Source organism: Rhamphochromis sp. 'chilingali' (assembly GCF_963969265.1).
Source record: "Rhamphochromis sp. 'chilingali' genome assembly, chromosome: 1".
Taxonomy (NCBI): Eukaryota; Metazoa; Chordata; class Actinopteri; order Cichliformes; family Cichlidae; genus Rhamphochromis; species Rhamphochromis sp. 'chilingali'.
The window spans coordinates 66,256,463-66,267,242 of NC_137929.1; the positions used below are offsets into that span (position 1 = coordinate 66,256,463).

The following is a 10,780-nucleotide window of genomic DNA, read 5'->3' on the forward strand; positions in this document are numbered from 1 at the left end:
ATTACACTCCCACTGCTGGGAACCTGAACAAGAACCAGAACAAAGTCTAAAATAGAAGCTGACAAACAGCTGCACCACCGAGTGACACTTTATTTTATAAACTTCACAACAGGTTTCATGTTGTGACCTGTGGAGGTGAAAAGACACAAAACCTGTTTTACAGCTTTTGAGCTGCAGGCAGGATTGAAACACACCTTAGTTAAAAGTCAAACAGCAACATTTTCTCCTCCCCTCACGTCACTCAAATGCGACAAATCAGGAAACAGGAACTTCCTGTCAGGAAGTTCTTTGTCCTCAGTAAAGAGAGACGCACAGACGATCAGACTGAGTTCAGACCAAACTAGCAGCTTCCTCTGAGTGAGTCCAGCTACAGGAGAGAAACATGGAAAACTCCAACACTGCTGCTTCAAGCTGCTGACGCTCCACACACTGAATGTGAGTTTGAGCAAAAACACGACTCAAAGTAAGTTTCAGTGAAGGTGGTAGAGGAGGGAGGGGAACCAGGACTGACTGTACTGCCTCTCTCCTGTTTTCAGCTTCACTCACAGACTCAATGGCTTCCAGATCAGAGGAGGATCTCTGCTGTCCGGTCTGTCAGGAGGTCTTCAGAGATCCTGTTCTTCTGTCATGTAGCCACAGCTTCTGTAAAGACTGTCTGAAGAGATGGTGGAGAGAGAGACCAATACACGAGTGTCCAGTTTGTAAGGAAATATCAGTGAATGATCCACCTTTAAACCGAGCTTTAAAGAACCTGTGTGAGTCGTTCTTACAGGAGAGAGATCAGAGAGCTTCAGAGGATCTCTGCAGTCTGCACTCTGAGAAACTCAAACTCTTCTGTCTGGACCATCAGCAGCCAGTGTGTCTCGTCTGCAGAGACTCAGAAAAACACACCAATCACAGCTTCAGACCCATCGATGAAGCTGCACAACAACACAAGAAGGAACTTCAGGAAACTCTGGAGCCCTTAAAGAAGAAGTTAAAGGTTTGCAAACGAGTTAAAGTGAAGTTTGATCAAACAGCAGAACACATTAAGGTCCAGGCCCGACACACAGAGAGGCAGATTAAGGAGCAGTTTAAGAAGCTTCAGCAGTTTCTAGCAGAGGAAGAGGAGGCCAGGCTGGCTGCACTGAGGGAGGAAGAGGAGCAGAAGAGTGGGATGATGAAGGAGAAGATGGAGGCTCTGAGCAGAGAGATAGCAGCTCTTTCAGACACAGTCAGAGCCACAGAGGAGGAGCTGAGAGCTGAAGACGTCTCATTCCTGCACAACTACAAGGCTGCAGTGGAAAGAGTCCAGCGCTGCCCCCTGCTGGATGATCCACAGCTGCCCTCAGCAGCTCTGATAGACCAGGCCAAACACCTGGGCAACCTGACCTTCAACATCTGGAACAACATGAAGGACATGGTCTCCTACACTCCTCTCATTCTGGACCCAAACACTGCTCATCCAGAACTCATCCTGTCTGAAGATCTGACCAGTGTGAGAGAAGGAGGAGAGAGGCAGCAGCTTCCTGATAATCCAGAGAGGTTTGATAATTATATCTCTGTCCTGGGCTCTGAGGGCTTTAACTCAGGGACTCACAGCTGGGATGTTGAAGTTGGAGACAGTACAGTGTGGGAACTGGGGGTGTTGGCAGAGTCTGTGCAGAGGAAGGGAAGCATACTGTCTGGATTATGGACAATAGGGTGCAGTTTAGGTACGTACTACACACGCTCACCACCAGGTCCTCTCACTGATCTCTCAGTCCAGCAGAAGTTCCAGAGGATCAGAGTGAATCTGGACTGGAACAGAGGAAAGCTGTCGTTCTCTGAACCTGATACTAACACACACATACACACCTTCACACACACTTTCACTCACAGGATGTTTCCATACATTAGCACTGTTGATGATGGTAAAGCAAAGGTGTGTCCGTTGAAGGTGTCAGTGTCAGTGCAGCAGATGAGTTGAGGATGATGATGTTTCTAATGTTGTTTCCTGTCAGTGAGTTGAAGCTGTTAAACTGCAGCTGTCCTCCTGCTGCCTCGTTGTTCCAAAGCTCTTTGTTTCTCTTTTAGTTCTCACTGTTTCTTTCTGTTTCTGCTGTCCACCTTTTCACATGGAAAATCATTTCACTGTTTCTCACTGAATGACTCCCCAAACTAGATTTGAAATTCTATCAAGTTTCTAATCATTACAAGTGATTCATGTTTCTATTTGATGTGTAAATGGAGATGATTTAGTTTGCTGGGATATGGACTGACATGTGTTGAATGGGAGGAGCAGTTTGTTGTTGTCTTCTTGTCTGTTTATGACAACAATAAATATGTTGTTGAAACAATGATTCATGTTTAACTCCATATATGAAATGTTTCTGATCTTTGAATTCTGTTTGATTAAAGACTTTCTTCATGACACAAATGAGATTTCAGTGTATTAATAGAACTAAATAAGCTCAGAGTTGAAAGGCTGGAGTATTATGTACGTGCTTCACTGTCAGGATCTTCAGGGGGATTCAAAGGGAAACATCAAACTGCTGTAATGAGATAAACTAGTTGGGCTGAACACACTTATCTGTAGTTTGTCTCCATCCAGGATCATCAGAATATAATGAACATGTGTGAAGAGCCACAAAATGCTGCTGCCCTCTCAGCATGATGAGCTCCAGCCTTTGTTAGCAGGACAACAGGAAACATGAGACAACTTTCAGAGACAGTAACCAACTGTGGCCACAAGATGGCAGCAGCTGATCTGAGATCCTTTATTGGACAGAAGGACTCTGCTCTGTGACGTCATCAGAGAGACGGCCTTCACTCTGATAGATCTGACGTCATGTCTGCACTGCGATGATGAAAGCTGATAAACACATTGTTATTGATCCATGAAATCACCTCTGTCCTCTCAAGTGTAGCTGTTTACAGAGCTGAAGAAGTCCTTCATCATCAAAACAGACAAACATGTATTTCCTGTATTAAGTGACGTCATCCTCACTCTGACCTCTTACATACATTCTGTTCAGTTTTCCTGCTGCAGCAAAAAATGCTGCTGTTTGTCGATTCATTTCATTTATCTAAACTTTCAGCCACTAATTTTGCAGATTAAACAGTTTCATTTAGTATGAACAAATCCTAATTTATAACAATAATAATGACAATAATAATGATAGTTTTATAAAGCACTTTCAATGTAGCAGTAGTAGTAAGTAATAAGGTAATAACTTCTTAAAGATCTAATCAAGACATTATTAAATGAACAACAAGAAACTTGTTTAGAGTGTGAATGTTACACAGAAAGCATTTAAACAAAAAATAAAACTGAACAAGGTATGTTATATAAAGTGTTGTAAAGGCTGAGATAGAAAAGAACCAGCCCAGTTAAAACATTGATAAGTAACAACCTGAGTAGAAGGTGGAGAAGTAACAGCTGTGGTTTTCAAAAGATGATTATTTCCTGGTGTCACAGAAGAAAAAGGCTAAGCAGCTGAATCTTGGACCTTTAAATCTAATAGTGTCATAGTCCTGGCTGGCCTGGAGTGTTCTTCCTTCTTTCTGTCTCTCTCCACCTCTTCACTCTTTCTATCTTTTTACTCTCAGGTGAAGTTGTGAACCATCTTTCTCTTGTTGGTCACACATGGCTCTTACAAGCTAGGTCCCTAACTTTTGCTAGCTGTTGAAGTTGTGGTATATCAGTGGTTAGAAATGCTATTATTGCTTTAGGGTTAGTTTAACACAAAGTCAGGACTGACCCAGGACCATTGCTGTGAGTCACACTACGCAGGGTAAAGGCCCTTTCACAGCGGACGTAGCATGCACTGCGCTCACCGCTAACTAAGAGCTGAGGATCCAAATTTTGTAGTGCTGGCTACGCTCTATGCTCTGTCATTTCTTTGTGTGGCAGCTCTGTGTGTACTAGATATGCCTGAATCTTGTTTTTGGAGTTTTACATTTGGGATTGACATGAACCATCAGCTGAAAGGAAGAAAAAATTGGGTAACAAAAACCAAAACAAAAAAACAATTGGGTCGTACTGGCAAGTTGAAACTCACACACAGCCAGGCAATTTGATTGTGGAGTTTTACAGGTAGGGTTTTGCTTTGTATATTTAATCAGGCCTTAAGAAAACAAAATGTAACTTCTTTTTATCTATAGACGCACAAACATAAAACCTTCAGACATTTTGGTTTGCAAGGTTAAAAAAGTTCACAACAACGCATTTGATTTATAAGTACAAAATATTTTTTACCACAACAAAGCCTGTTATCTCCTGGAAAAATGACTCAACATTCTTCCTTGGATTTCTGTGCTTCTGTGGATGATCAGCTCCATTCTCTGCTGCCCTTACCTGCCCAAACCCCGTGAAAGTTGATTAAAACACTCAAAAACAGGTGATCATCACTTTTATATGTTTAAGTGCATAGTGTGGATGATATCATAAGGCCTTGAGGCAATCAGATGTAAAACACAGTATTTATGATTTTTAAGTTGTAATGATTTCACCCGAACGCGACGGAAAGGTTCGATTACATATTAGAATTCAAAGCAAATATGTGGTTCATTTTTTGTTACAGAAGCAGGAATTTTTTTGTCCTGCATGTGGAGAAATCTGCCGTTAAATCAGAACACATGAACACATCTGTACAGGACAGGCTGCATTCAAACCCATATTACTGTGTATCATGTGTCACTGTGAATAGCGCTTTATGACTGACTGTCTATGAAAACACTTTGCATGTTCTCCCCGTCTCCTCTGGTACTCGGCTTCCTCCCACAGTCCAAAGACTTGCACTTAGTGGGGATACGTTAACTGATCAATCTACATTGCCCATAGGCGTGAATGCAGAAGTAAATGTGAGTACGCAATGTTGTCTGACGCTGTGTGTTAGTATTAACCCCGATTCTTTTGTCCCCATGATAGAACAGAGAAGACTGACTCAGTGTGTTAAAGCATTTCTATTTCTTTTTATTCAATCATCTTCTGGAAGAGAGACACCCCTGCACAGCCCAAACGCCAGTTGCAGGATCTCTAACATTACAAGCTCAACATGTGTCTTATATGGTGTTATTTCTGTACTTTACACGTCACAGTTTCGATACCAACATTGCTTATATGGCAAAGGTCCTCTTTTCTGTGTCTTATCTATTAATATGCCTGTGCACTAAAACTTCCTGTGCAGCTTGTAATAACTTGCAATAACTCTACAAAAAACATGCAGTTTCCTGTCAGCCTGTGACCTAGTCTCAAAGCTGGCCTTCTTTTATACATAAAACAATCGAATGAGCGTATACGCATTAAAAATATTTCTCTATTTATTAGCAACAGACTGGCGACCTGTCCAGGGTGTACCATGCCTCTCGCCCTATGACAGCTGGGATAGGCTCCAGCAACCTCCACTACCCTGAAGAGGATAAGAGGAAGCAAACAGATAGATGGAACATATTTATTTATCATTTTTTGTATTTTTTGTCTTTTAACTTCGACTTAGTCTCAGTATACAGGGAGTGCAGAATTATTAGGCAAGTTGTATTTTTGAGTAATAATTTTATTATTGAACAACAACCATGTTCTCAATGAACCCAAAAAACTCATTAATATCAAAGCTGAATGTTTGTGGAAGTAGTTTTTAGTTTGTTTTTAGTTTTAGCTATTTTAGGGGGATATCTGTGTGTGCAGGTGACTATTACTGTGCAGAATTATTAGGCAACTTAACAAAAAACAAATATATACCCATTTCAATTATTTATTTTTACCAGTGAAACCAATATAACATCTCCACATTCACAAATATACATTTCTGACATTCAAAAACAAATCAGCGACCAATATAGCCACCTTTCTTTGCAAGGACACTCAAAAGCCTGCCATCCATGGATTCTGTCAGTGTTTTGATCTGTGCACCATCAACATTGCGTGCAGCAGCAACCACAGCCTCCCAGACACTGTTCAGAGAGGTGTACTGTTTTCCCTCCTTGTAAATCTCACATTTGATGATGGACCACAGGTTCTCAATGGGGTTCAGATCAGGTGAACAAGGAGGCCATGTCATTAGTTTTTCTTCTTTTATACCCTTTCTTGCCAGCCACGCTGTGGAGTACTTGGATGCGTGTGATGGAGCATTGTCCTGCATGAAAATCATGTTTTTCTTGAAGGATGCAGACTTCTTCCTGTACCACTGCTTGAAGAAGGTGTCTTCCAGAAACTGGCAGTAGGACTGGGAGTTGAGCTTGACTCCATCCTCAACCCGAAAAGGCCCCACAAGCTCATCTTTGATGATACCAGCCCAAACCAGTACTCCACCTCCACCTTGCTGGCGTCTGAGTGGGACTGGAGCTCTCTGCCCTTTACCAATCCAGCCACGGGCCCATCCATCTGGCCCATCAAGACTCACTCTCATTTCATCAGTCCATAAAACCTTAGAAAAACCAGTCTTGAGATATTTCTTGGCCCAGTCTTGACGTTTCAGCTTGTGTGTCTTGTTCAGTGGTGGTCGTCTTTCAGCCTTTCTTACCTTGGCCATGTCTCTGAGTATTGCACACCTTGTGCTTTTGGGCACTCCAGTGATGTTGCAGCTCTGGAATATGGCCAAACTGGTGGCAAGTGGCATCTTGGCAGCTGCACGCTTGACTTTTCTCAGTTCATGGGCAGTTATTTTGCGCCTTGGTTTTTCCACACGCTTCTTGCGACCCTGTTGACTATTTTGAATGAAGCATTTGATTGTTCGATGATCACGCTTCAGAAGCTTTGCAATTTTGAGACTGCTGCATCCCTCTGCAAGATATCGCACTATTTTTGACTTTTCTGAGCCTGTCAAGTCCTTCTTTTGACCCATTTTGCCAAAGGAAAGGACGTCGCCTAATAATTATGCATACCTGATATAGGGTGTTGATGTCATTAGACCACACCCCTTCTCATTACAGAGATGCACAATAATATGCTTAATTGGTAGTAGGCTGTCGAGCCTATACAGCTTGGAGTAAGACAACATGCATGAAGAGGATGGTGTGGACAAAATACTCATTTGCCTAATAATTCTGCACTACCTGTATGAAAGGCAGAAGAGGAAGTAGTTCCTTTGAATGTAGACAATCCGAATGTTATAGTTTCTTTCCACTGTGTTCCTGTTAATGATAAACTACAAATTTACTCTAAATTACTAAAATATCGACATTTTAATGTGAGAATCGATTCTAGAACATAAATTATTGGTATCGGAGGAATCGATATTTCAGGATCGATCCGCACATCACTAGCAGCCAGTCACTTACTGACTAACATTGCAAAACAGAATTGTTAAAGTTTTAATTTTAAGTTCAATTCAGGTTAGATTTTGTTTTTGTGCACAACGCAGATTTTCTGTGCGCAGAGACCGTGCCAGCAGTGTGCAATTGCGCTCGCGCGCAGCTTAGAGGGATCATTGGTTGCGACCAACCCCAACGGACAGACAGCAGGAAAAAGCCCCAAGGGCTTTCCCAGGTCCCCCTTTAAAGGTACCAGTAATCCCACCTCTTGCTGCTGAGTAACTTTCCCAATATTCATCTGGGAACACAGTATATGACCCGAAACAAATAAACAACATTTTCAGGGATTTGTATAAAAGATTGTATTCACCACAAATAAACCCATCTAAAAAGGAAATTGATTAGTTTTTAGACAACATAACTCTTCCAAAATTATTAGACACTCAAGCAATGGCACTGGATTCGCCACTGACATCAGGTGAACTCCAGGAAGCCCTGATAAGTATGCCCAATAATAAGGCTTCAGGTCCAGACAGCTTTCCTGCAGAATTCTACAAAGAATTCTGGTCGATTCTAGCACCAGTTTTTTACAGAACGTTGTTGGAAATCAAAGAAAAGGGCAGACTTCCATCAAATATGAATTCTGCAAACATTAATCTCCTGCTAAAACCAGGCAAAGACCCTGTATATCTCTCAAGCTATCGTCCAATATCCCTTATAAATGTAGACCTTAAAATAATCTGCAAAGCTCTCTCAAAGAGAATGGAGAAAATAACCCCCCTCTTAATTCATCCTGACCAAACTGGTTTCATAAAAGGTAGGCACTCATCAACAAATACACGTAGATTACTTAATTTGATAGACTACTCATACAGTAAAAACCTAGAAACTACAATATTCTCTTTAGACGCAGAAAAAGCATTTGACAGAGTTAACTGGAAATTTCTATTTGCAACTTTACACAAATTTGGTTTTGGATGTTCTTTCATCAACTGGTTAAAATATTATATAATTTCCCAACAGCTTGTGTCAGAACAAATGACCAGACATCCTCCAGCTTCTGTCTCTTGAGGGGCACCAGGCAGGGATGCCCACTCTCCCTTTCACTGTTTGCAATTTTAATTGAACCACTAGCAGCAGCAATTAGACAGAATTCAGTAATTAAGGGCATAAAATGCAAGAACGTGGGACATAAAATCAGCCTTTCTGCAGATGATGTGTTACTTTTTCTCCAGAACTCACAAACCAATATCTCTGGGGTGATTGAATTGATAAACTCTTTTTCAAGAATATCAGATTACTCAATTAACTGGTCAAAATCTACAGTCCTTCCGATTAATTGCTCCTTCCGTAATTCCTCTTCTACACCACTGCAATCGGGAAATATAAAATATTTAGGTATTAATGTTTCTCCCAAGCTTGCAGATCTAACTAAATTAAACCATATCCCACTTTTAAGGAAAGTAGAAGGTAATCTGGCTAGGTGGAAATGTCTACCCATATCACTCATAGGGAGGGTTGCCACTATAAAAATGATGGTCTTACCAAAAATAAACTATTTATTCTCCACGATCCCAACTAAACCGCCACAAGATTGGTTCAGATCTCTAGATTCATACATGTCCAAGTTCCTTTGGAAAAATAAACTCCCACGTATAAGCTTAGAAACACTACAAAAGACCAAGGATAGAGGAGGATTAGAACTACCTAACTTTCAGCACTACTTCTTAGCCAACAGGCTTCAGTTTATCTCAGGATGGATAAAACATACCCTCTTAGATGAACCTTGGCTAGATGTAGAACAGGCACTTTGCAATAATCTAGAGATTTCAGATCTACCATTTATCAGCTCAAACATCCAACGACATGAATGCTTCAAAAGCGTCAACATCAGCTCTTCTCTAACAGCACGGTGGGAGTTTCTAAACTTGATGGAGTCATCATTAATCCCATGCAAACGTAAAAATAATCTTAATTCAAACCAATATAGAAATTATCTATTAGATTACATTAGTCTTGATACAGCCTCTGCCACCACATCAGATCAATTGCTCTGGGCTCCTTTGATCAGCTCCATCACCTAGTGGGGGTGGGGGTCATAGTTTGGTCCCGCCTTCACTGTTGTGATTGGTGTGGGGGTAGGGACAGGCTTAGGGCATCGGGGGGTTCCCCGGAGGCATCTTCCTTGGAGGGCTCAACCTGGGGTAGCAGTCATGGCCTATTAAGGGCTCTGTTGGCTCTTAGGTGACGGTTTCCTCGTGGCTGCGTGCAGCGGGGCTAGGGGACGGTCTGTGCTGACTGACCTGGTAGCCTGGCTGCCCCGTGGTGGGTCCGTACGGGTGTGGGGTTGTGGGGGTGCTCCATCTTCGGGCCGGGCATCCCCCCCCCCCACCCGGCTGCCTGTGCCTCAGTTTTATCTCACAACTTAGACATTCACATTACTCACACCATCCCTCTTCTCAGCTGTTTTTTTCCCTCTTTCTTTCTCCCTTCTTTTCTTTTCCTCATTAAAGTCTGTCCAGTATTTAACAAGTGAAGATAAAAAATAAAATAAACAATAAAAGTTGAATCAAATAGACCATTACGGCAAGGCTGGGATGGTCCATTTGGTAAAGTAAATCCGTTGGGCATCTTTCTTCGCCTTTAGACAATAATTCTGATGGCAAAAGAGCCAAACGGGACATGCAAAAAGAACCCGAAAAAAACCCCCAACTTTCCCATGCGCCCAGGTCAAGTATGGGCCAGGGTTCGGGCAGGGCTCTGGCTGAGGGCCCTGCCCAAAGGGACACCCTTAGGTTAAGGGTGTCCCTTAACCCTGGCCTGTACTTTTTCAAGGTTTAATGCAAATGTATGGGACATTTATGTTGTGAATTTTAGCACTACGGTTAGCATTTACAGGATATTGTTTTGTAGTGATATTATACAGGAAAACTGTTACTCAATAAGGCCCATTTACTAGTTGTCTTTCTCTTTCTCTGTAACCCTACGGGCAACTCCCTTTGGCCTGCTGGCCTGGAAAATCCAACAGTTCATCTATATGTAAAGAAGGCACTTAAACTGGGACAGTGCATTCCTTGAGTGCATTCCTCAGTGAAGCCTGCTAAAGAACACACAATTGATTATGTGCCTCTAGGTATATATGGTTAAACATTTCCTAATGCAAATAACTACATGTAGTATTCTACCATGTGCAAATTTATATCACTAAAGGATTCTAAATGTTTAGTGTTTAATGGACTTGTCAAAAGTATGTTGAGATTATAGAAGGCCCCCTTTTCAGAGCTAGGGGGGAAAAACACCAACAAATCACTCTTTTACCTTGCTCAAAATGTTTATGTGAAGACCATCTGGTTTTTGTGTTAGAACTCAGGATGTATGATCTCTGTAAGATTTATTGATCTTGTGAGTGCATTTTTATTGCCCTTGCTGAACAAAGGATTTTAACTGTCAGGACGCCACCCCACCCAGTGGGCAGGGTCTGAACTGAAACTTGTTGTCTGTGTAACCTGGACGTGTGTCCCTCTATCTATAAAGAGATGATCTATACTGCTCGCCCAAGTGCAATGTC

General features: G+C 41.8%; 1 protein-coding gene across 1 annotated transcript; it reads left to right on the forward strand.

The window, feature by feature from the left end:
• Positions 1 to 2,996, forward strand: LOC308405166 (nuclear factor 7, brain-like). The gene has a single exon (XM_080895623.1). The coding sequence runs from the start codon at positions 554 to 556 to the stop codon at positions 1,946 to 1,948; it is 1,395 nt and encodes a 464-aa protein (XP_080751749.1). The 5' UTR covers positions 1 to 553; the 3' UTR covers positions 1,949 to 2,996.
• The last annotated feature ends 7,784 nt before the right edge of the window (positions 2,997 to 10,780 follow it).